At 38.1% G+C, this 27,636-nt stretch overlaps 1 protein-coding gene across 14 annotated transcripts in view; it reads left to right on the forward strand.

Annotated features, from left to right (window-relative positions):
- The window catches only part of LOC141132494 (protocadherin gamma-C5-like), a 751,191-nt gene that overhangs the window by 387,742 nt on the left and 335,813 nt on the right, over window positions 1-27,636 (forward strand). Inside the window, exon 1 of one of the 14 annotated variants that reach the window (XM_073620976.1) lies at window positions 13,390-15,931. The exons of 11 other annotated variants lie outside the window; for them this stretch is intronic. In XM_073620976.1, coding sequence (XP_073477077.1) covers window positions 13,484-15,931 — 2,448 coding nt within the window. In that variant the 5' untranslated portion in view covers window positions 13,390-13,483. Of the gene's footprint in view, window positions 1-13,389; window positions 15,932-25,023; window positions 27,635-27,636 lie in introns of those variants that run through there. 2 more of the 14 variants (XM_073620967.1, XM_073620991.1) reach the window with 2 other exon arrangements.

The raw sequence follows: 27,636 nt of genomic DNA on the forward strand, positions 1-27,636 counted from the left end.
GGAAAAAATGATAACAATTTCATTTGGGTACAGTGTTGTATGACCGCGCAATTGTCATTCAAAGAGTGACAGCGCTAAAAGCTGAAAATTGGTCTGGCGACGACACCGTGTGGCCCCGCCCACAGTTGTAAAAGAGCTGTCACCTGCGAAGATGCGTCATATGGCGTGTGCCTCCCATGGAGGCAGATATTCTTTATTTTTTTTTTCGGTCCGTCGGCGGAGGTGAATGGACTACGTGGGACAGTTTTATTTTTTTATTTTTTAATAAAGGACTTCTCCCATGGTGTGTGTTGTTTTTTTTACCATTTTCACACTTTTTTTGTGAAATGGTATGGGTACAATGTACCCGTTACCATTTCAAATGGGGGGGCGGGATCTGGGGGACCCCTTGTTAAAGCGGGCTTCCAGACTCCTATAAGCCCGCAGACCCCCACAGCCACCTGGCAAGGGTTGTGGGGATGAGGCCCTTCTCCCCATAAACATGGGGACATGGTGCTTTGTGGGGCTACCCCAAAGAACCCTCCCAATGTTGAGGGCATGTGACCTGGTACTGTTCAGGAGGGGCGGCGCTCTCTTGTCCCCCCCTCTTTTCCTGCGGCCTACAAGGTTGCATGCTCGGATAAGGGTCTGGTATGGATTTTTGGGGGGCCCCACGCCATTTTCTTTTTTAAATTTTGGTGCAGGGTTCCCCTTAATATCAATACCAGACCTGAAGGGCCTGGTATGGAATTTAGGGGGAACCCCAAGCATTTTTAAAAAAAATTTTGGTTAGGGGTTCCCCTGTGGGGGAATCCCATGCCGTTTTTATCAATGAACCCTTATGTGTATTGCCGGACCGACAATTCATTATAGCCGCGAGTAGTTTTAAATTACTTTTTTTTTCCTTTAGAAATGTCATTTTGCTGTCAGACTGTTTTAAACACAGGAAACATGCGCCACTTTACAGGCAGACTATAGACACCCCCCAGGTATGAAATTTAAAGGAATATTACACTTTTATTGTTTCACTTTAAGCATTATTAAAATCACTGCTCCCGAAAAAACTGCCTTTTTAAAAAAAAATTTTGCATTGATATATGTCCCCTGGGGCAGGACCCAGGTCCCCAAATACTTTTTATGACAATAACTTGCATATTGACCTGTAAAATTAGCACTTGACCCTTTTAACACTTTTAAAGGGTGTTCCATGACTTTCGAATTTGCCGGGAACACCCCAAATTGACAAAGGGGGGAGAGGTGCTGCGCTTATCCAGGAACGTTACACTAAGGAATCTACGTAGAGGGCTGCTGAAGAAAGTGGTGCAAGCCGTTGGGGAAATGATGATGTCAACAATAACAGCCAAATGTCATGCTGGTGTCCCCATTACAAAAATAAAGAACATACCATATGTGCAAAATCTAGCAAATACGTGCAATCAGAGAAATACTGGACAAATAGATACAATCCTATGCCTAAAAATGCATGTGCCAAATCCAATTAGAAAATTAATGATAAAACATAAAACTAAAGCTGTTATAATAAAGGTTACACCATCAGTATAAAATATATATAACCCAAAAAACAATGTGCAGCCTTAATGTGATAAACATTCTTATTTGATCGTGCAAAAAACGCATAAAAAGTGCATAGTGCTGAGTAACCTGAAAGTACTCCAATAAGTCACACAGTGTAACAGCAGTGTGCGATCCTAAAAGAATCTGCTGCAAAAGGAGGTCCAAATATCATGCAGCTATGTACATAGGTGAAAAGACATATAATACAATAGTGGTGATAACCTCTGCAGTGCAAACAAAGTTCAATGTGCTCAAAATGAAAAGTAGAGGTGTGGTGCCTGGAAGTAAAATCTGTGTCCTCTTCGTGCATATATCACACTAAAGTAAGCAGTGGCCCCTTACCTAGCGGCGCTAGGTCAACTGCAAAAACTGTAACTGCAGATGGCTGTGGTCTTTGCTTTGGGGTCCTGGACAGCGCGGGTTCTGCCTCTGCCTCCACGCCTGGTGGTACTCAGTGAAACCGCAGAAAAATGCAGGTGGTAATGATCTGACCAATGCGGGTCCTATCTCTGCCTCCGTCCCTCAAATGTGGATAAACCGATAATAAAAGGACAAGGGGTACCAGATAGTGTAGTATGTTTAAAAGGATAGAGCTTTATTGGTAACAAATACAAGTACTCACATTTAAAAGTACCAGACCGATGCCTGTCTCCTACGAGCAGCGAGCTTGTTAAGCCTCAGTCAGTATGTAGTGCCCATTCCGTCCCTACGCGTGACGTCACCAATCCAAACCAAACACCCCAAACTGTTCGCTATTCGGGCGAACAGCCAATGTTCGAGACAAACTCACGTTCGACCCAAACATAAAGCCCATCCCTAGCACAAAGCAGGTAAGTATAGGCAATTTTGTTATTTTATTCTTATTTTTTTAAACTAACGTTTACAACCCCTTTAAGACTTACAATTTAAAGTGATGTTCTACAATGTAATGTAAAGCACAATGTAACATTCTAGGTGTTCATAAATAAAGCATAATAATTAGAACAATTTCAGTAATGTTTTTATCCCCACCAACAGTGCACTTTCTTGGATTTATGGGTGGGCATAAATGACACTTTATACAATGCTAAGGCAAAAATAAGCATACCCTAATAAGATATGGTTGCAAAAATTTTCAACTGCCCACTCAGGTTTCCCAGCTTGTCATACAAGCCTTGTGCAACCTGGCCATAATGTTTTGGTCAAATACAAGAAGTTATGTGGAGTTATATTTGTACAGGGGATGGGTTAGTTTCTTTCCAACTATCATTATCTTAGAGATAATCATTACTTTATGGCCTTCTACAGTCAAGATGAACTCCAAGAAAACATCTAAATGAACAATTGAACTTCATATATTTAAAGTGTTTCCTGCAAAGGAGTTTACATCTCTATTGAGCTGGTCTTGTAACTCAGGCACACTTGGCTCTCTATATACAGCCTGGTCCTGGACTCTTCCACACCTGCTGCTCAGTAAAGAAGAGCACCTCATTGGTGAAATCTCTTAAATCTCTGCTCATTTAGGAATATTTAAAGTGTATACCTACTGTAGCAGTAATTTTTTTTTTAGTTTTGGATTCGAGTGAGAGATAGTTAGAATCAATGTCAGTTTTTTAGTGCTGTATATGATTCTATTAGAGAGATTCTCCCCAACCTACTGTGTCTCTAAGAACACTTTTATTAGACAGGAATCAAGGGAAAATCAGTGATAGGGACACAGACAGAAATAAAAAAGCTTTTTTTTTACAGGAACTTTAAAGACTTTCCCTCACCTTCTGTTTAGTAAAAAAAAAAAAAAACATTGTCACCAAGACAGGACATGAGGGAAATCTATCTAATGGAACCTCTAATAGTAGCAAAAATCTGACTCACTCAATACAAAACAAAAAAAGTAAGCAACAAGAAAATTCACAAATCAAGGGACTTTAACAGTACTTGATAATGCAATACATATACATTACTGTTAAAATTACATTCATTTATTCAATTCATATAAAACATTAAAAATGACTTTGCCCAACATGGGCAAAACATTTTAAAAGTTCGTTTCACAGCTTATCATTGTTCACCCCACTTTATTGTATATTATTTGTTTCCTTTATTGTTGTTAGAATTGAGTAGTTTGTAGGTTCAAAATGACTCTGGGAGACCACTTCGCTACCAACATACTGTTTCAGTGCTTTAATATTCTATTGTCTTATTGTTTTTGTTTTCTTGCTTTAGTGTTTTAGTCTTTGTAATGTCTGTTTCATACCCGTGGCACCTTTTTCCTGAGTTTTTTTGTTAGTTTATATGCCCTGTGCAACACGTGCCAATTCCTGGTTCCATGACATTTCATGTTGTGATCAACCCCTTGGGGTTCTACATACTCAAATATTTGTTGTATCATGTAATTCTATACTTATATTTCAATAACAACTAATGAAACAAAAAAATGGCTCTGGCAGGGGGGGTTTAGTCATTAAATGTTTAGTGGGTCACAAATATCCCACTTCTGTGGGTTATTGGTTCTGTGAAACTATTAAAAGACATCAGTCTTCATTCAAGAAATATTTTATAGAACATCAATGCAAATTTTTGTTAATAATAAATACCTTTATAATAATATCACCTATCATGGGATCAGGGACCTGGGCACCACCAACCACACCACTAGGAAGAAAAAAAGGGGGTGTGAAAGGGAGAGAAAAAAACAAAAAATCATATTATGGGGAATTGTTGGTATATTAAAACTAAAACATACCACATCCTAACCATACAACCCCATCAGCTTCCAATAATATGATTTTTTGTTATTGTTTTTATTTCAAAATATTAATTTTAGCAAAACAGGTATAATAATAGGATCTTATTAATTAGGTGTTTGAAAGAACTATGTACATAAAATGTGCATTCATTCTAATGTATTTTTTGTCATTAAAACATATTGCATAGTTATTGGGAGTCAAAAGCAACCAAAGAATTATTGCCTTTATATCAGAACAATATAGTATTTTTCAACTGAACACCTACATGTATTAAATGCATGCATTTGCTGTAAATACATGAAGAAAAATACTGTTATGTATTAAGATTTACCAAAAGAGGTCACTCTTGCCATTCATTCACATAACTGAGATACAGTGTTTATTTGCTCAGACTTGGTCTGCTCTCTCTCCTCCCCCTGGCTCAGTGATTCACCCTCCCATCTTTTCTCTCACACACAAAGAAAAGCTTCAGCTCCGAGATGTGATTCTCATGGGTGTTTCCCTTTTTATGGAATGAATGATTTTTTAGGTTGGAAGGATACATTGATAAACTCAAGGCATTTAGGAATTACTAAGAATCTGTTACAGAAAATACACAGTTAATTATCTAAGATATGGACATTGGATGTTGCTCTCATTGTTGGAAATGGCAAGTAGCTTTCTCCCTTCTCCTTTGTAGCTGGGGCTGGGTCTCTGGGCAGCTTCGTTATTCTATTGTGGAGGAGTCTGAGCCAAGGACATGGGTAGGAAATATAGCTCAGGATCTGGGCATAAAACTTGCAGAGATTGACCAGATTACACTTATCATCTGAGAAATATCAAAAATATTTTACTGTATATAAGAAAAATGGAGGCTTGACTGTGAAGACAGAATTGATAGAGAGACCCTTTGTGGAACCAGTGTGAACTGTGTGTTGCGTTTAAGGGTAGTAGCTGAAAATCCTTTAGAGTTTTTTAGTATAGAAACAGAGATTTTGGGTATTAATGATAATTCCCCTATTTTCTCATTTAACGATCGCATTATAGAGATTACAGAATACTGGACAAGTCCAGGAACCAAATTTGCCTTAGAAGTAGCAGAGGATCTAGATATTGGTGTTAATAGTGTTAGTCAGTATGTTAAATGCAAATCCTTATTTCTCCTTATCCGTGGAAAACCGTATAGATGGCACTCTTATACCTCAGCTGAGAAGGTGTTAGATAGGGAAGAGAAACAAGAACACAATCTTATTCTCACTGCTATAGATGGAGGAGAACCGGATAGATCTGGATCCTGTCATATCACAATAAAAGTGTTAGATATTAATGATAATCTACCAGCCTTTGATCAGCCAGTTTATAAAATCGGTCTAAAAGAGAATATCCTCCTAAATACTGTTACATTAAAGCTAAATGCAACAGATCCCGATGAGAGAGCAAATGGTGAAATAGAGTATTATTTTGATGATCATACATCTAAATCTGCAAGAAGACTATTTACTTTAAATTAACAAATTGGTGAGATTTAAAATAAGAAATATTAAAAGTCATTATTCATTAGTTACTGATGGGATTTTGGATAGAGAAAATGTATCCTACTACACTATTGAGGTGACAGCTAATGATTTAGGCTCTCCTGCATTGTCCAATAAAATAACTTCTCAGGGTTTCTGATGTTAATGATAATGAGCCAACATTTACACAATCTACCTATAATGCCTTCATTAAGGTGAACAGTGACCCAGGAACTCTTCTGTGTACAGTGTTTGCCACTGATCCAGATGAAGGTGTTAACTCTGATTTGGCTTACTCTATAACAGAGAAACAGATAGATGGATCCTCCATATCCTCTTTTGTTTACATTAATTCTAACACTGGTGTTATATATGCTCAGTGTTCCTTTGACTATGAGCTCATTCAGACTCTACAAATCACCATAAAAGTAGAGGATTCTGGCTCTCCAAAGTTATTTTCTACTGCCCCTGTCTTTATATTCATATTGGATACAAATGACAACTTCCCCACCTTGCTGTATCCAGAGCATTCTGAGGATCTCATTGTTCAAGAGAAGCTCCCAAAATTTACAAGTGCTGGATATCTGGTGACAAAACTTGGTGCAATGGATCTGTACTCTGGTCACAATGCCTGGTTGGCTTTTGACCTTATTGATCCTGTCATTCCTTTAATGTTCCAGGTGTCTGTACATACAGGAGAGGTCAGGACTGTTCGAGGATTTCATGAATTAGAAAATACAGAGTAGCAACTTATCTCTATCACTGATCATGGGGATCCCCCATTATCTACCACTGTCACTGTATTTGTCAGTATAGCAGATGAGGTTGTAAGACCCAAATCCGGGGATTTTATCAAAAATTCCAAACCAACATCAGATATGACTTTATATTTAATTGTTTCTCTTGTTGCTATCAGTTTAATGACTTTTGTCACATTGATTATATTACTAGTAAAATGTCTGAGGAAGGAAAGCTTTGGTTATAGCAACAATTGCTGTTACCTCAGTGGCTCTGAATCCAAATCATTTACAAATCACTATGAGGCCAATCACTATATAGAGTAAGCATGTGGGATATAAAACACAGTATTGATTTTATGGTTTCCAACAAAAAGGGGGGAGTTTTTTGGGGACTGAGAGATGTGTACCAAAGAGCAGTCTTGGCAAAGATAATTTTATTATACCTTGTGAAATCATGTACAGCATACTGAATGACACAAAAAAGGCATACACAGAATCGCATAAACACAGGGCATGCTAAAAACCAAATATAAATATTAACGCCATGATACTTGGCATATCATGGGGTAAAGACAAGTCCTGCACAACATGGGCCACTGGAGGGGCTGGATGGTGTTGGAAAATCTAGAGAAAAACAATATAAGAGACATAAAATCATCTGTATGGACATCGTGCATCTATTTAAGCCCGACGCATTTCGTTGAGGTATACCAACTCTTCAGGGGCGAATGCAACGGTGATCTATAAAGAAACATAACCATATGATATAATATTCCAGCTGAATAATAGGAATAAGTAATGGGTGTAAGGGACAGGATGGACATCCCTATAAATACTCATGTCAAATCAAATCTGTTAGAAAGATCTGGCATGGGAGCTGAGGTAGAGGCATGTAGACAAGCAGGGAGCACTGTGGATTCCCCAAGGTCAATGTGCAAATGTAGGTGACAGTGAGCCAACACTTCTGTGGATTGAGATCAGTAGTATATATTGAATGTATAATATTATTGATGAGAAGTGTGAAAAGGCCATACACCAGATCAGATGAAGGGAAGAACTGAGCATAGATGAAAAAACAGATACTCAAAAAAGCACCAAATATGAAAGAGGAAGAAAGAAAAGAATGGAAAAGAAAAGAAAGGAAATAAAATAAAATAAAATTATATCCTGGGTGAGATAGTGAAGGAACCAAAGAGAAAGATGAACAAAGTGTTAAAAGTATAGGTGAAACCTATGGTGATTTACCTTGTTGGTTCACATGGTAATTGGGAACCAAAATCACAAGTGAATGCTTGCATATGAGGCGTTGCCAAAGAGACACATAGACACCAAGTGAGGCGAATTTAAATGCTCCCAGCTGATACAGCGTGTCCTGCCCAGTGTCACAAGGACGTGGCAAGAAAGGGGAGGCATCTGTGCCACAGCAAAAAAATCCACCCATACAGGCTCAGGCACCTCCCCAATGTCAGCCTAGATGATATTTCCTGGACTGCATCCTTTCAGTCTTTTTCACAAGCACATTACTTCTGCTTTAATATAATGAGATATTTCATGCTACTTTCACTGACTGATCTTTGCTGTTAAACATGCCACAGTCTTAATAGGACAGTAGTTTAGTGGTAAGCACTTCTGCCTTGTAGCACTGAAGTCCTCGGTTAAAATCCAAGCCAGGGCAATATATGCATGGAATTTGCATGTTCTTGTGCTTGTGTGGGTTTACTTTTGATTTCCTTCCACACTGCAAAAAACATGCTGGTAGATTAATTGACTATTAACCAGACCTTAGACTGTAAACTCCTTGAGGGCAGAGTCTGATGTGACTGTACAGGTGTGTCAAATATAAAGTGAAGATAATGCTTTTTTGATTTATTTTGTTCCACCTATTTCGGTGGGGTGACTTACTAAAGGCAAATTGGCTGTTCACTTTTCAAGACCCTTATCCAAGTGCCTGCATCATCCTGTTTTTAGCCCTAAAGAAGGGGAGTGCTGAGCCCCCAAATTGCATTGGCTGTTACAAAATAAAAATCTTTTAAAAAATCTGTACAAGTTGGTGTAGTGCTCTCATCCTTTCAAAATTTTAACACACTCCTCTGGGGATCCAGTAAGACCCCACAGTTGCTGGTGAGCAACCTCTAGGACCAAAAAACACCCATCCCGTTAAAACGCATCCACATATCGTTCAGTGTTCGTACATCACACACTTTTCAAGGAAAGTTACACTTTGCAAGGGAATTGTCCACAGAGCTTAGTGAATGTGTAGTTGCACTTGCAAAGAATACACGTGCAAGAAAAATAAAGAAAAATTTTTTTTTGCCTGCTAAATGGATGATGGAAATCAGCCAAGCTACACTGAAATCAGCCAAGCTACACATCCATTGAGCTCTTGGGGAAATTATCTTGTAAAGAGAAAGTTCCCTTACAAAGTAAACAGTATATTTGCCTTTATTAAATCAACCCCAATGCATCTACTGGAACTGGTGGTGATGTCTTAAGAGACAAAGATGTTTGAGTACAGAGTTTAGTTATTTGTGAATTATTTTACAATACAAACTGATTTGTGCTAAACCAGATCTTAAACTGTATCTAAACCCAATACCCCAAATAATTGTGTTCATGTGCATTTGTTTTTGTTTTGGACCCATTAGTGAATAGGTAAAACCCCTGACAGTTTTTTTTTTGGCTATCTGCATCATGTGGGGAAGATTTTCCTTCACTTCCTGTGCTGAAGACACAAGAGGAGGCTTCCTTATTGGAGAATTGCCTCTCACCTCCTGTCCAGGGGACACTAATAAAATACATACACTTTAGAATATGTAGAATTAAAGGGGAATGAAGGCGGAAGTAGATTTGAGGTTTGCCCTAATTACTAAAATGTGCATCAGGGCCAATGTTTTAAAGGCAAAGCAAACAATTACTGGAGGTTTCTTAAGTAAAAGGATACTTATGTTTCCTTTTCTAAAGTTTGGGTGTATATGTAGCGGTGTTAACGGGCCAAAAACAAATAACAGAATAGTGGTATGTACATATACCAGCTAACCTTATTTCAACAGTGCAGCAGTCATGGTTAGAAAATGTAAGTGTATTTTATACTTGGCTACGATGTGCAATATCTATAGTTTAAAACAATTTCCATGTCTATTTATAAGAGTGGCATGTTGCTATCTAATTTCTCACAGTTAAAAACACATTTCTTGACAACCAAGGGAAGTAAATTATTATACCAGTGACATTTTTTTTGTCCAAAAGAAACTAAATAGATTATGACTAATTAATAGTAAATTCCAAACTAAATCAAATTTCTTTAACCTTGATGCCTGGCCAGTGATCATTCTCTTACCACAAACAATATCTCAAACCTTCTCTAAAGACAAAATGCTCAACGTGCTTATGATAATCAGCCGTTTCATAACACACTACATCCTAAATCTTCTCAGTTCTGGACTGCAGAGTGAGAAGGTGCTTCTTTGGGTGCCGATTGACATGAACACTTCCCATTGGCTGTCCATTGACAGGTCTTTAAAGGGGATAAAGACAGTACCCTATGTAAGTAACAGAAGCACTTAAATGTATTTCTGTATTTGGCCCATCAGCTTTCAATATAACTCTTTTTTTTATTGAGTTATTGTTTTGCTTGATTCTCATTCCCCTATAAAAAAGCCGGAAATTTTAAATAGAATATTAGTTAGTGTGGGGTGATATTTTCTCCATTCAAGGTTTAAACAGCTCCTTTAATGTAATCAATATAACCAATGATTAACTATCACCTCTTTCCCTGGAGTTTGATAGAAAAAGTATCAATCCAAACGTCATAATACATCTCTTCAACAAGCCACTTAACCATTACACAAGTCTGTCCACATTCGCTTAACCTTCATACTGTAGAATGACATATGATTTAGATGTGGACCAGGAGATTCACATTTCAGAGTTTCTCCCCTCCACTTATCATATACAGTGCCTGGAAAAATATTCACCCCCTTGGCATTTTTTTGTGTTTTGTTGCCTCACAACCTGGAACTACCATGGATTGTTTGAGGATTTGCATCATTTAATTTACAGAACATGGCCACAAATTTGAAGATTTTTTTTTTTTTTTTATTGTGAAGCAAATAACAAATAGGACAAAATAACAGAAAAAGTCAATGTGCATAACTATTCACCCCCTAAAGTCAATACTTTGTAGAGCCACCTTTTGCGGCTATCATAGCTCAAAGTCGCTTTGGAAAAGTCTCTATGAGCTTGCCACATCTTATCACTGGGATTTTTGCCCATTCCTCCTTGCAAAACTGCTCCAGCTCCTTCAAGTTGGATGGTTTGCACTTATGAACAGCAAACTTTAAGTCTGACCACAGATTTTCTATTGGATTGAGGTCTGGGCTTTGACTAGGCCATTCCAACACATTTACATGTTTCCCCTTAAACCACTCAAGTAGTGCTTTAGTAGTGTGTTTGGGGTCATTGTCCTGCTGGAAGGTAAACCTCCGTCCTAGCCTCAAATCACACACAGAGTGGTACAGGTTTTGCTCAAGAATATCCCTGTATTTAGCACCATCCATCTTTCCCTCAACTCTAACCAATTTCCCAGTCCTGACTGCTGAAAAATATCTGCACAGCATGATGCTGCCACCATCATGTTTCACTGTGGGGGTGGTGTTCTTTGGGTGATGTGATGTGTTGGGTTTGCGCCAGACATAGCGTTTTCTTTGATGACCAAAAAGTTCAATTTTAGTTTCATCAGATCAGAACACCTTCCTCCATACATTTTGGGAATCTCCCACATGCTTTTTCGCAAATTCAAAATGTGCCATTTTGTTTTTTTGCTGAAAGTAATGGCTTTCTTCTGGCCACTCTGCCATAAAGCCCAACTCTATGGAGCGTACGGCTTATTGTTGCCCTATGTACAGATACTCCAGTCTCTGCCATGGAACTCTGCAGCTCCCTCAGGGTTACCTTAGGTCTCTGTGCTGCCTCTCTGATTAATGCCCTCCTTGCCTGGTCTGTGAGTTTTGGTGTGCGGCCATCTCCTGGCAGGTTTGCTGTTGTGCCATGTTCTTTCCATTTGGTTATGATAGATTTGATGGTGCTCCTAGGGATCATCAAAGATTTGGATATTTTTTTTAAATCTAACCCTGACTTGTACTTCTCAACAACATTGTCCCTTACTTGTTTGAAGAGGTCCTTGGTCTTCATGGCAATGTTTGGTTAGTGGTGCCTCTTGCTTAGGTGTTGCAGCCTCTGGAGCCTTTAAAAAAGGTGTGTATATGTAATGACAGATCATGTGACACTTAGATTGCACACAGGTGGACATCATTTCACTAATTATGTGACTTCTGAAGGTAATTGGTTGCACCAGAGCTATTTATGGGCTTCATAACAAAAGGGGTGAATACATATGCACATGCCAATTATCAGTTTTTTTATTTCTGAAAAAAAGTTTTATGTATATATTTTTCTAATTTTACTTCACCAACTTAGACTATTGTGCTCTGATCCATCACATATAATTCAGATTAAAAAAAACATTGAACTAAAGGCTGTAATGTAACAAAATAGGTAAAAAGCCAAGGGTGAATACTTTTGCAAGGGACTGTAAGCTCTATTGATCAATTAAAGAATATTTATCTAAAATTGCTTCCAACATATAACTTATTTGCCTTTTTAAGACCTTCTCCATAAATCCCCTTATAGCCCCAATTTTAGGAAAAGTCTTCCCTCATTTTTTAATATAAAGGTCTATAACAATTTGATTATCAAAGGAAGGTTTTCTTTGTATATTAATCTAATGGGGAGATTTTTCAAACTACAACTTAATTTACCTTGACTCCTACTTAATCATAATATATAATGTTAGGGATGCCCCAGATTTTTCTAAGAATCCCAAATGGGGTAAGATCACCTTTTTTATTCAGAAAGTCCCTTAGTGAACAGTATCCTGTCTTTTCCCATTTATCAAATGCTTTGTATAAAGCGGAATATATATATGCATATATATATATATATATATATATATATATATATATATATATATATATATATATATATATATATATATATATGTATATGAGTTCTCAAATGAATTTTCCTGATATTCCAAAACTACAATTTACATTTTCGCACAGTAAATGTCGCCAGGATGCTTTAAGACTCAACACATGCAAGCAATCATTTTGAAGATACATCCAACAATTATATATTTTTTTACCTTAGTAAGATTACAAAGAACAACACTGAGATTCACCTTAGTGTAATGGATGCCTTTAAGAAATACTAAGTAGGTGGACTAATTTAAAATAAAGTAAAACTACCTTTACCCACCATGTAACCTTATTATCTTCTAGTCAGTAATTTATCTTTGGCATATATACTAACAAATACCAAATAATTCTGTTTCCAATTAAGCACATATCGCATCTATCTGCAAGATTAATATTCTTTAAAAAAAAAAAAAACAAGGCATTTAATTTTGCTACAGAGAAAATAAAATTGCTATGCTACTGTTAATAAAAGTCTGCTTATTCTTTTGCATTATAATGAATGAAAACTAATCATAAGTGTTATCAGTCAGTTACCTAAGACTTTTTTAATTAACTATTTTCCACATTGAATTCCCCTGTAGTCACCTTCTTGTTGAAAAGCATAATTCACTTGGTTAACAGTGAAGTTCTAAACAATTACCATAAGAGGGCACTCTTGTCATGCTGTTTAGATAAAGCAGTATCTGCTCTGCATAGCTCGGTGCTCTCCTCCCCCTGGCTCAGTGATTCACCCTCCCACTTTTCACACACAAAGAAGAGCTGTTACCCTGAGATGTGAATGCTGTGGATTTTAATTTCTATGGTATTAATTTCTGATTTTAATTTCTGTGGATGGATGATTTCTGGGATGGTAAAGACTTAAAATCCTAAACTACAGGCAATTTTAAATACAAAGGATCTATGTTGCATCAAAAACCAAGGAAACATTGTAAGATATGGACATCAGAGACTGCTGTCTGTGCTGGAAATGGCAAGTAGCTTTCTCCCTTCTCCTTTGTAGCTGGGGCTGGGTCTCTGGACAGCTTCGTTATTCTGTTGCAGAGGAATCAGATCCAGGGACCATTGTGGGAAATATAGCCCATGATCTGGGGATAAAAAATGTAGAGCTTGCTCAGCGCAGATTACATTTATCATCTGAGAAATACCAAACATTTTTTTATGTAAATAAGGAAAATGGAGGCTTGATTGTAAATGACAGGATTGATAGAGAGATCCTTTGTGGATCCTCTGTAGGCTGTGTGTTGCATTTAGAGGTGGTTGCTGAAAATCCTTTAGAGCTTTTTAGTCTGGACGTAGAAATTCAGGATATTAATGATAATTCTCCCACATTCCTAGTGAATTATCATAACATTGAGATTACAGAAGTGTTTACAAATCCAGGTGCTCGGTTTGCTTTAGAAATAGCTGAAGATCTGGATGTTGGGGGTAATGGTGTTAGCCGATACACATTGAATACAAATCCTTATTTCTCTTTATCTGTGAAAAATCGTAAGGATGGCACTCTCATCCCTCAGCTGATATTAGAGAAGGTGTTAGATAGGGAGGAGAAACAAGAACACAATCTTATTCTCACTGCTATAGATGGTGGAGAACCGGCTAGATCAGGATCCTGTCGTATCACAGTAACAGTGTTAGATATTAATGACAATCCACCAATATTTAATCAATCGGTTTATAAGATTAAACTGAAGGAAAATCTCTCTTTAACTACTGTTGTATTAACATTAAATGCAACAGATCTGGATGACCGTGCAAGTGGTGAAATTGAATACTATTTTGATAGCCACACATCTAAATCTGCAAGAAAAATATTTGCTTTGAATGTTCAGAATGGGGAAATCTATATTATTGGAACAATTGATTATGAGGAGTTGAATTTTTATGAATTGTCTATCATAGCAGTAGACAAGGGGCTTCCCAAACTGGAAGGTGACTGTCTGGTTCAAATAGAAGTAGAAGATGTAAATGACAATTATCCTGAGATTTCTTTTTCTTCTATGGCAAATGAAATTCCAGAAAATGCTCCTGTGGGAACTTCTGTGGGGTTTATTAATGTGGTAGACAAGGATTCTGGGAAAAATGGAGAGATTCAACTGAAATTATCTCCCAATCTTCCATTTAAAATTAGAACTATTAAAAACTATTACTCACTGGCCACAGATGGGATTTTGGATAGAGAAAAAATATCCCAATACACTATAGAGCTGACAGCTTCTGATTTAGGATCTCCAAATTTGTCTAGTAAAATGACTGTTATTCTCAGGATTTCTGATGTTAATGATAATGCACCAATATTTTTACAACTTACCTACGATGCTTTAATAAAGGAAAACAGTAACCCGGGGACTCTCCTATGCACCGTGTCTGCTACTGATGCAGATGAGGGCATTAACACTGATCTGGTTTACACTATAGCAGAGACCCAGATAGATGGATCTTCTGTATCCTCTTTTGTTTACATCAATTCTAATACTGGTGATATATATGCTCAGCGTTCCTTTGACTATGAGCACATTCAGACTCTACAAATCACAGTGAAAGTAGAGGATTCTGGATCTCCAAAGTTATTTTCTACTGTCCCTGTCTTTATATTTATATTGGATACAAATGACAACTCCCCCACTCTACTTTATCCAGAACACTCTGAGGATTTCATTGTCCAAGAGAGGATCCCAAAATCTACAAGTGCTGGATTTCTGGTGACAAAACTGACTGCAGTGGATCTTGACTCTGGTCACAATGCCTGGTTGGCCTTTGACCTTATTGAACCCAGCAGTTCTCTACTGTTCCAAGTTTTAAAACATACAGGAGAGATCAGAACTGTGCGAGGATTTCAGGAAATAGAAAATACAGAGCAGCAACTCTGCATCTCTATCAGTGATCACGGGGATCCTCCATTATCTACTACTGTCACTGTAATTGTCAGTATGGCTAATGAGGCTGTAGTAGAAAGACCTAAGTTTGGTGATTTATTAACTAATACAAAACCACCATCAGATATGACTTTATATTTAATTGTTTCTCTTGTGGCTATCAGTTTAGTGTCTCTTGTGACATTCATTATATTACTGCTGAAATGCCTAAAGAAGGAAAGTTATGGGTATAGCAGTAGCTGCTGTTATGTTAGTGAAACTGACACAAAACCATACATGGATCAGTATCAGCCGGCTCTTTTCCTAAACACAGATGGAACATTAAAATACATGGAGGTCAGGATGGTTCCTCCAGGAGGACAAGGACAATGTTACCAAACTAACGTGCCCCCAGCCCCTCAACAGCGGGATTCTGCTTTTCTGCAGTCTTTGGATTTTCCCCAGTTACGGGAATTAGTAAAAGACAGTGATACTGCATCAGATACAAGCTGTTTAAATGATCCAAGTAAGGTGAGTTGTTATTTCATTTTCTTTAGCAAGTTTGTAATATTTTACGTATTCTAAAAGCATAGAGGTCACATTGATCATACAAGGTGTATTCATGAGTATTTTTTTTTGCTTATTTGCATATATTTCCTGGTGTTGTATTTACCGTACTAAAGTGCATATATATAATTTATTCATCATTCCTAAGGAAGATGTAGTACATTGCAGAAAGTAGATTATATTTTTATAAACACTGCACGCAAATATACAAAGGTGAAAGCTAAATCATTGTCGACAGTTTTACAAGTCCCTGAACTTTAGTTTAAATGTACCTGGTGTGTTTTTATTTTAAGTAACTAAAATGTGAATAAGTCCTTCTACTTACATTCAGGTAGATGTTGCATGTTGTATTTATCAAATATAGCAGTAGGGAGGAGTGTGAATTTAATTAGCATATTGAAAATTAGTATTAGTATTGGGCTCCTACACTTTTCCAAAAGGCATTCATATTTGCAGGCATAACCCTAATCCTAAAGTTAACCAGACTGTGAAAATGTTATACAGACTTGAGCCTAGAATAGTAGCTTTTCATTGTCCAATCATGTTTTCTGATTGATTGGTTGATTGATTCATCTATTTGTTCATTAGAAAAAAGTAAGTCATTAGATCAGGTACTTGCGTCTACACTGTTTATCAAACAGTGTGTCAAAACAAAGATCTGTGATCATGAAACTAAAGCTTAAGCTTAAGCCTAGTACACACTATAAGTTTTTTTTTATTCAACCCAGCGGACTGAACAAAAAAAAACTGAAGAGCTCGGGAGGATATCCTGTGCTAACAATCCAGTGTTAGTACAGCGTTCTCCCTACTGAGCTATTGTGTTCTGAAAGGGGGTTGGCCCCGCCATTGGCTGAGAGTGCTGATCAGATGGTGATCATCAGTCCTTCTTTGGTCATGCCCCTTCAACAACGTTTGGCCGGGTTCTGTCGGACCAGCTGTCGTACACATGGGCCAAATGTCAGCCGGTTTCTATTGTGTTCGGGGCTTTAATCTTGGTATTGGTTATGGCTTTTTAACCTCCCTGGCGGTATGATTATTTCGGATTTTAGGTGCTGAAAGCGGTACCATTATTTTGCATGGAAATTTGGCGTTTTATATTGTAGGTCTGTAATTCTTAACAATAACACACTTAAATCTGTCCAAACAAGAGTCTAGTAGATATCCCGGGTATGATAAAGTTTGAAACACAAAAACATAAATTATAATATAATAAATAAAAATAAATAATTTAAAAAAATAAAAATAAATAGTAAAAAAATAAATTACCCCACGATTCACTATCGCTCAATTCTGCAAGTGTTCTAATTTATTATCGCTGTTTTCTAGCTGGTCTAAAGCCATTTTTGACGTAAAGGGACACTTTTTGGTTGCTATGGACAATCTCCAGTTTCCAGGCAGAAAGAACAGTATATATCACATAAAACTGCATGCAGGGCATGGGCCAAAGCACTGGGGACAAAAGGGATGTGAAATCATTTCATACAGTACTGTAATCTGTAAGATTACAGTACTGTATGTGTTATGATTTTGACATTTTTTTGAATTTGCCGCCAGGCTCCGCCCCCGTGCGTCGCGACGCTCGCAGGGAACGGAGCCTGGCACGGAGAGGCTTCGGGCAGAGGACACAGCCCGCGGACACTGCGGGGGACATCGCAGGATCCCGGGGACAAGGTAAGTAATGCCACACCAGGATCCTGCAATGTAATCCCGAGTGTGGCTCGGGGTTACCGCTAATGGTCCTGATTTTTAACCCCGAGCCACACTCGGGAAAACCGCCAGGGAGGTTAAAGAATCTAACATTGAGAAAGTGTCATCAGAAGTCTCTTCTTTACAGAAACTGGTGAGATTATGTTAAGAAACTGAAAATTGTTTCCTTCAAGTTTTAGCCCAAATTTGGAAAACTTCAGATGGAAGCTGCTTGCAGTGCTCTGCAGATAACAACTTTCCCATTCAAAATTTTACTGTGTCTAGTTAAATTGAAGTTTAAGTATGACAATTTTTACATAGTTACATTGATTCAGCTTAGATGTCAGAATGTATGTTCCATACCTGAGGGATTTGCTACTACAGTGATCTCCACTAGGCTAATGGGGTCCATGCCAAACAGCTGCCCAGCTGCACTGTGAACACAGGGGGTCAATCACTTGGCATGGGGACTTTTCAGAGAACACTGCATATTTTCAATTAATGCAGAATGTTATCTAATAGGACAAGGTGGAAAGACAAGGCAGTGATGTCAAGATCTCCACCTCATCCAATTAAATAACACTTTGCATTAATTAAAAAAATGTAAAGTGTTCACCTTCTGTGTTTAGTAAATAGCAGGGCAGTCACTTAGCCCAGTACACATAAGCCAGTGGCAATTACCGTTTAGCGGTCATCTCACACAAATACATCGTCCCGAGCTAGACCAATGTAACTACTGCCTGTAAACATTTCCATACCTAAAATTCAGCTTTATTGTATTGTTCTTGTGTGTTTCAGGACTTGCTCTCGTTTCTATTACAATGCCTTGCTAAAATCAACTGTATCTTAGTTGACCTATTAGTACTTATCTTAATCCTTCACTTTTTTATTCAAAATAAAGACCATATTAAACTTTGAAGGCTGTGTTTAAATATGTGAATGTATATACAGAGATATTAGGATTGTCTATTTGCTTTGCACAATTTAAATGTATTAAAGATATTTAATAAGCATAATATTACATCAAATGAGAGTGTATTTTTTTAAATAAAATAATAGTATGTTGATAATCAGTGATGACAGACAATGACTTTTAATAGTGAAAATGGAAAATGAGAAGCGCCAATTAAAAAAAAAAATTTGTTCTAATGCAGCACCAAAAATGAGTAAAAACTAATAAAGCATGACATAATAAAAAAGGGCGCAAATTGACATAGAGTCACCCAATATGACGTGAATATATAATGTATTATGACAACAAATGGGCCATAAATTTAGTGTCAACAAAGTCCAGCAAAAGTATAAATTATGGATAAAAAACAATAACAAAAACAATCCTCTATATGTGCTTACTCCAACACCATGCCTCCTAAAGTGCAGTGTGCTTTAAATCTTGAAGAAACAAAAGTGCTTCACCCAAAGTGACAAATAAATGTGCTCACCAGATATCTTTGGCCACAGAATGATCACCAGGCATATAATAAAGGGGATCCTTCCTCCTTTGGCTAGAATCTTCCAAGTCACATGCAGCTCCAATCAGCTGTTTCCAGAGTTAATCAGACTTCAATCCAATCATGAATGGTAAATGGTAAATTCCTCAATCTGTTACACTATTAGGTGTATAACCACAACTCAGTTTTCATTAAATCTATGAAGTTAGGCTCCCCCATAAACGAGCCACAGAAAAGCAATAATAGTGTAATACTCTCTTTAATTAAAAGCACTTACATGCATATATCAAAAACACAGCAGATAGCAGCGCAGCTGGGGGACGAGGCAGAGGCCAGTCCGTCACTTTTATATGTGATGCTGGAAGCGTGGCATGCGTCTCAGCTGAAGGTGGAAGCGGAGAGCTCCTGTATCATGCGTGTCAAGCCTCAATTTCGATGCATTTCGCGCTTAGGCACGCGTCGTCAGGAAAATGGAGCCACTGCCATGATACCGGAGCCTATATGCTAAACAAATCAATGCCATTGGTCAGTGGCAATCATACATGGAATGGAACATATTCATATCCACAAGCTATCTAAATAACACAAAAAAAGACAAGCATCTGTCTCATCCGAGCTGAGTTTAACAATTAATAAACCGTATGTGAAAAAATGTATTTGATATTAAAACAGACAGCATGAATATAAACCCCAAAAAGCGACTAAGAGATCTGGGTGCAAAAAAAACCCTATCTTGAAATAAACCCATAACTCTCATTTTGCATATAGCATATTACCATATGGGCTAATTTATTAAATAATAACTGAACAGTTAGTATACTGATTACTAGATAAAAGATAATTTTTTGTTTAAAATATATGACAGCGCTATCTAGTGGCTGTATTCTATATACCAGTGCTCACACATATAGGCAGGTAGGAAATAAGATCTATAAAAATATATATACCGTATATACTCGAGTATAAGTCGAGATTTTTAGCCTTTTTTAGGCTGAAAGTGCCCCTCTCGACTTATACTTGAGTCTCTGCCGTCTGCCTACATGATCAGCGTGTCATGCAGGCAGACGGCGGCCAGCGTGTGATAATAAAGTTCGGAGGCTATTCCAGCTTTCAAAAGCCGCGCCTCCTCCTCGTCTGTGATAGGCTGAACACTCCATTTCCCAGCAGTGTGTATACAGCCTATCACGGACATTCTCTCATCCTCGTCCGTGGTATGAGAATGAGAGAATGTCCGTGATAGGCTGACCGCTGACTGCTGAGTGTTCTGCCTATCACAGACAAGGAGGAGGCGTGGCTTTTGAACAGTGGAATGGCTGCCCAACTTTATTATTACACACTGATCGGAGGATGAAGATCGCCACAGGGAGGATGCACAGGACACAGGTAGGCTGCACAGGGACACAGGACACAGGACACATGACACATACACATGTACAGGACACATGCACATACACAGGACACAGGGACACAGGACACATGCACATGTACAGGACACAGGACACATGTACAGGACACAGGACACATGCACAGGACACAGGACACATGCACATGTACAGGGCACAGGACGCATGTACAGGACACAGGACACATGCACAGGACACAGGGACACAGGACACATGCACATGTACAGGACACAGGGACACAGGACAGATGCACATGCACAGGACACATGCACATGCACAGGATACAGGTAGGCTGCACAGGACACAGGGAGGCATGCAACTGCAGATGGGCACTGTTGACCCTCTTTTTCCACTTACAGTAGCTGCTGCATTTCTCACCCTCGTCTTATACTCGGGTCAATAAGTTTTTCCCAGTTTTTTTGTGGTAAATTAGGGGCCTCCACTTATACTCGGGTTGACTTATACTCGAGTATATACGGTAGCTACTCTTTTTTGATTAAAAATAAAAAAATATATAAATAAATAACTTTTAATAACCTCTTTCTGTTCATAAATGCTTTTAGGAATAAGTCATATTAATGAAATCATTGAATAAAACGATTCAGCACAGATCAATAGACCTTTGTTTAGTTCAAATACTGATTGTTTTATGGTTTACCTTAAACAGAATTAATTAAACATGGTTTATAAACTGGACCTAAAGTCCAGCTTTCTTTTGTTACTTATCAGCCAGTAAAGGTGCCCTTCTATTTTTAATTGGTTAGCTGCTATTACTGACTTTCTGACACTGGCAAGGCCAGGTTACGGGTAAAGCACTGACTGACTGCTTATGGAAAACACAGTCTGTCAAAGCCTCTGCCTCATATAGTGCAATGAAACCCAAATATAGAGTTGGGCAAAACACCCCCCAGTTTGGTTCACGCCAGAACTCTTGAACATCGCCCATTGTGAAGGCCTATATGCAAGTTATTGGGCATACAAAGGGTATGGGGGTCCGAGTACTGCCCCGGGGGACATGTATCAATGCAAAAAAACTTTTTAAAAAAGATCATTTTTAAAAGAGCAGTGATTTTAATGATCCTTAAAGTGAAATAATAAAAAGAAAAGTTCCTTTAAATACATTGCCTGGTGGGTCCCCTTAGTCTGCCTGTAAAGTGACACATCTGTACCATGTATAGAACCTGCTGCAGCAAAACTGACATTTACAAAGAAAAAATAAACATTTAAACTGCCAGCAGCCCCCCCAATCCATATCAGGCCCTTTGCATCTAGTATGCATTTTAAGGGGAACCCCATGCCAAAATAAAAAAGTGGCATGGGGTCCCCCCCAAAATCCTTACCAGACCCTTATCTGAGCATGCAGCCTGGCAGGTCAGGAAAGGGGGAGACAAGTGGGCACCCCCTCTTAAACCATACTAGGCCACATGCCCTCAACATATGAGGGTGCTTTTGGTCCGGGGGGTTCTATCAAAGAGAAAAAAAACGCTCCACCCACGATGAAGGCTAACAAACACTACCTGCTCTGCCATTTGACAGTTCTTATATAGGTAAGGTGCTGGGCCACCTGGCGACATCACCTGGTGGCACCGCTCTCTTGTGAAATCACCGAGCGTCTTGACTGATGATGGATCTACATCGGGGGACATTGTTTTTTTTAATAAAGAAATTGTCAAAAACTGTGTGTGTGCTTTATTTCTTTTTGACAAAGAGGTACCCTGCCCCACAGCATCCCCCCATGTTGAAGACACGTGGCCTAGTATGGTTCAGGAGGGGGGGCACTTGATCATCCCCTAAGGGTCTGGTATGGATTCTGGGGGGACACCATGCCATTTTTTTTTTAATTTTGGTGTGGGGTCTCCCTTACAATCCATACCAGACCCAAAAGGCCTGGTATGGATTGGGGGGACCCCCCACGTTGTTTTTTTTTTTAAATTTCTATTGCCAGCAATGTATTATTTTCATTCAGCTGTGAGTGGGGAAGCCCATTGACAGCTGGTTAGTCATCCGTTGTTAAAGACAGTGGCCTGCTCTTTAACAACCAGCTATTCACTGTGCTCTGATTAGGCAAAGTTTTAACCATTAAGGGCTTATAATGCATCATGCAGCATACATTGTGGGGCACTCAGCAGTCGCCCCTCAAATTTGGATGTTCCCTAAATAGGCGAACAGGAGTTGTTTGACCAAATTGTTTCTCGGCTCGAACTGTTCGCCCAACTCTACACAGATATAGTTGGAATTAACACATCAATTGGACCCAGGCAGAGCTCTTGCAAGTGAAATGGTATGAAATGCCCTTACTTGCTTTTTCCTAAAGCCTCGTACACACGATCGGATTGTTGGCCAACAAATCCGTGGACCAAACTTGTCTTGCATACGACACACAATTGTTGGCCAACAATCACGAACATAGTGAAGTACTACATGGTTTTTCAGTTCTTTAGTGCCACCCCTTGTGCTCCTTCTGCTAAATTCGTGTTAGTAGAAGTTTGGTGAGTGTTTATTTGCGCTTTTCTTTTCGTGCTTTTCATTTCGTGCTTTTCAGTTCGTTTCTGAACGGCCGTTCGTCAACCAGACATGTTGCGGAATTGGAGGAGATAACGTGTTATTTATTATTGGCCTTGGAGTTATTTCTTTGACATTATTTTTTTTGGTTGAATAATGATTTGATTTGGTATGTTTTCTATATTTTTGGATACATAGAATGCACTTTTTGGTTAAGTTCTATTGGCAGATAGCATGTCTAATTTTATTTGTTTTCTTTTTTTAATGCACAATAAAAAAATTGTGTAGAGTAATACTTGGCTATGTGTTTTACTTCAAATGACATTTTGGGAGTAGGCAGTTACATTTTTAAAAATACAATGTAAAATTGACAAGGGACACCAACATATTTGTATCTTTGATCTTAAAAACTACGGGATAATGGTGTTGTGGTAACTTGCCTAAAGAAAAAAAGAAAAAAAAACATAATAATATTATTCTTGATATCACTACAAAAAAAAAGCCTTTGAAAATTTGTTTGCAATAACTCCATCAGTATAACCAGCAAAGCAGCTTCATTATTATCCCATTAAAGGAGAAGAGAATGTGCGCTGCTTATCGAGATTTCATAATTTGCGACGTCACGAATGTTAATTCTCCAAGACCTAGTTTACAAGACCAACCGCTTCTGGCTCGTCCTTGCTTACGAGCATGCACGTTTGTACATTGGACTTTTGTCTGATGGACTTTTGTACACACGCTTGGAAAATCTGACAACAGACATTTGTCCACGGAAAATTCTAAAACCTGCTATCCAACATTTGTCCGTGAAAAATCCGACAATAATTGTCCGATGGAGCATACACACGGTCAGATTTTCCGCCAACAGCCTGTCGGAAAATCTGATCATGTGTACGAGGCTTTACAGTTGCAGCACAACAAAGAGGTGGATTGGCAATTTTTTTAGCTATTTATTTAATTTTACAATATTTTAGTATTATCACCACCATATCAAAAATGTATTAATAATTTAACTAAATTCAACAAATCAACAATAATGAGGTTTGAGACTAAAAGCAGTATTAAACCTAAAAGCAAACATTTATTATATCGCAGCTTTACAGGTCTTAGATGTTATGGCTGCATTCATTTTATTTTATTTTTTTAACTGGTGATTCTGCCAGTAAGTTTGTTATTTGATAGAACAAGCTGTCCTGCAGATGTGACAGAGGGTTGAGACAAATTATTTACCACTAACAAGGGTGATTACAGTGATCAGCTTTTATGTAAATTATTTTGAAAATTATTATGTAAATCCTTTATCCCATAAGGAACAGAACTGTTTGCTATAACTACTGATAAAGTGATAGCTGGAGTTTGGCTTCAATGTGTAGTGTATCTAAATTTGCTAGTTCATTTAACAATACCCTACCCCCAGACTGACAATGCTGCTTTCCAAAAGTGTCTCTGTTGCTCCTTCATGCAGAGTGTAGGCACTCTAATAGAAGTGTGTTACTGGCTAGATTCCCATGTAAAAACAGAGGGGAAAAAGCTTTAAAAAAAGAAAACGAATGCAGCCACCACATCTAACAATTGTTAACTTAGCTGCAATAAACATTTTTGGTTTTGGTTTTCATAGCACTTAAATCAAGCATTACAGATTTTTCCTACATTAAACTAGAGTCTGATTAGTAGGGATATACAATTACAAAAAAAAGATGCCAGTTATGTATTCGCATATGTGTTCTATGTAAGAAACATAACATTTTGTTTTACATAAATCATATGTAAAGCACTGTTTATCATTAAAAGAACAGGAGATAAACAGTTATCACATTTGTAGATCATTTCTTTTCAATTAAAAGCAATATTAATTTGCTCTAGTAAAATGTAGGCATTACTTGTTTGGTAAGGTAGAAGTTATGTCTTATGACCAGAAGAGGGCAAACTTGTCATCCACACATTTTATTTAGCTTCAGCAATATATCTGCTCAAGTTAGCTCAGCTCTCTCCTCCCCCTGGCTCAGTGATTCACCCTCCCATCTCCTCTCTCACACACAAAGAGCTGCTCAATTAACGATCCCAAAGATGTTATTGCAACGCTTGGATTATTTTTGCTAAACCATTAGTGCAATTTTATAAGCAGGCATTTTGGATTACAGAGGATCTATGGTACAACACATTTTGAGGAAACATTGTAAGATATGGACATCAGAGACTGCTGTCTGTGTTGGAAATGGCAAGTAGCTTTCTCCCTTCTCCTTTGTAGCTGGGGCTGGGTCTCTGGGCAGCTTCGTTATTCTATTGTGGAGGAGTCTGATCCAGGGACATGGGTAGGAAATGTAGCTCAGAATCTGGGCATTAAACGTGCAGTTTCTCTGCGCAGATTACATTTATCATCTGGGAAATATCAAAAATATTTTACTGTAAATAAGGAAAATGGAGGCTTGACTGTAAATGATCGGATTGATAGAGAGATCCTGTGTGGATCAAGTGTGAGCTGTGTGTTGCACTTAGAGGTGATTACTGAAAACCCTGTAGAACATTTTACTTTAGACATAGAGATTCAGGATATTAATGATAATTCTCCCACTTTCTTATCTAGTAAGCGCATCATTGAGATCACAGAATTATTAGGTCCTGGTGCTAAGTTTACCTTAGATATTGCTAAAGATTTAGATGTTGGTGTTAATGGTGTTAGTCAGTACATATTAAACACAAATCCTTATTTCTCATTGTCTGTAAAGATTCGTAAGGATGGCACTCTCATCCCTCAGCTGATATTAGAGAAGGTGTTAGATAGGGAGGAGAAACAAGAACACAATCTTATTCTCACTGCTATAGATGGAGGAGAACCGGCTAGATCGGGATCCTGTCATATCACAATAACAGTGTTAGATATTAATGATAATCCACCAGTCTTTGATCAGCCAGTGTATAAAATCAACCTTAAGGAAAATCTCCCTTTAAATACTGTTATATTAATGTTAAATGCAACAGATCTTGATGGGGGAGCAAATGGTGAAATCCTGTATTATATTGTTGATCACACAGCAGATTCCATCAAAGACAAATTTGCTTTAAATGAACAGAGTGGTCAGATTTATATTAATGGATCTGTAGATTATGAGGATAACAATTTTTATGAATTTTCTATTAAAGCAGTAGACAAGGGATTTCCTAAGCTAGAAGGTGACTGTGTGGTTCATATAGAAATAGAAGATGTAAATGACAATTATCCTGAGATTTCTTTTGCTTTAATGGCAAATGAGATTCCAGAAAATGTGCCCTTGGGAACTGTTGTGGGTTATATTTATATAGAAGATAGGGACTCTGGGAAAAATGGAGAAATACAGTTTGAACTATCCCCAGATAGTCCATTTAAAACCAGTACTATTAAAAATCGTTATTCATTGATCACTAATGGGATTTTGGATAGAGAAAAAATATCCCAATACACTATAGAGCTAACAGCTACTGATTTAGGCTCTCCAGCTCTGTCCAGTACGACGATTGTTATTCTCAGGGTTTCTGATGTTAATGATAATGCTCCAACATTTACACAATCTACCTATAATGCCTTCATTAAGGAGAACAGTGACCCAGGGACTCTTCTATGTACAGTGTCTGCTACTGATGCAGATGAGGGGGTGAATGCTGAACTAGTTTACTCCATAGTGGAGACCCAGATAGATGGATCATCTGTATCATCTTTTGTTTACATTAATTCTAATAATGGTGATATATATGTTCAGCGTTCTTTTGACTATGAACACATTCAGACTTTACAAATCACCATAAAAGTAGAGGATTCTGGATCTCCAAAGTTATTTTCTGCTGTCCCTGTCTTTATATTTATATTGGATACAAATGACAACTCCCCCACACTGCTGTATCCGGAGCATTCTGAGGATCTCATTGTGCAGGAGAGGATCCCAAAATCTACAAGTGCTGGATATTTGGTGACAAAATTGACTGCAGTGGATCTGGACTCTGGTCACAATGCCTGGTTGGCCTTTACCCTCATTGATCCTACCGGTGCTTCCCTATTCCAAGTGTCTAAACATACAGGAGAGGTCAGGACTCTACAAGGTTTTCAAGAAACAGAAAATACAGAGCAGCAACTTATCATTTCTATCAATGACCATGGGGATCCCCAATTATCTACTACTGTCACTATACTTGTAAGTATAGCAGATGATATTTTAGTAGAGAGACGAAAATCTGGTGATGTATTTACACATCCTAAAGCATCATCAGATATGACTTTATATTTAATTGTTTCTCTTGTAGCTATCAGTTTAGTTTCCCTTGTGACATTTATTATATTGCTAGTGAGATGTCTGCGAAAGGAAAATTATGATTACAGCAGAAGTTGCTGTTATCTTAGTGGATCTGAGTCCAAGTCATACATAGATCAGTATCAGCCAGCTCTTTTCCTGAACACAGATGGAACCCTAAAATACATGGAGGTCAGGATGGTTCCCCCAGGAGGACAAGGACAATGCTATCAAACTAATGTGCCCCCAGCCGCACAGCAGCGGGATTCAGCTTTTCTTCAGGCTCTGGATTTTCCCCAGTTACGGGAATTAGTTAAAGACAATGATACCTCTTCAGATACAGACTGTTTGAGTGGTCCAAACAAGGT

This window comes from Aquarana catesbeiana, linkage group LG03, assembly GCF_042186555.1.
Source record: "Aquarana catesbeiana isolate 2022-GZ linkage group LG03, ASM4218655v1, whole genome shotgun sequence".
NCBI lineage: Eukaryota > Metazoa > Chordata > Amphibia > Anura > Ranidae > Aquarana > Aquarana catesbeiana.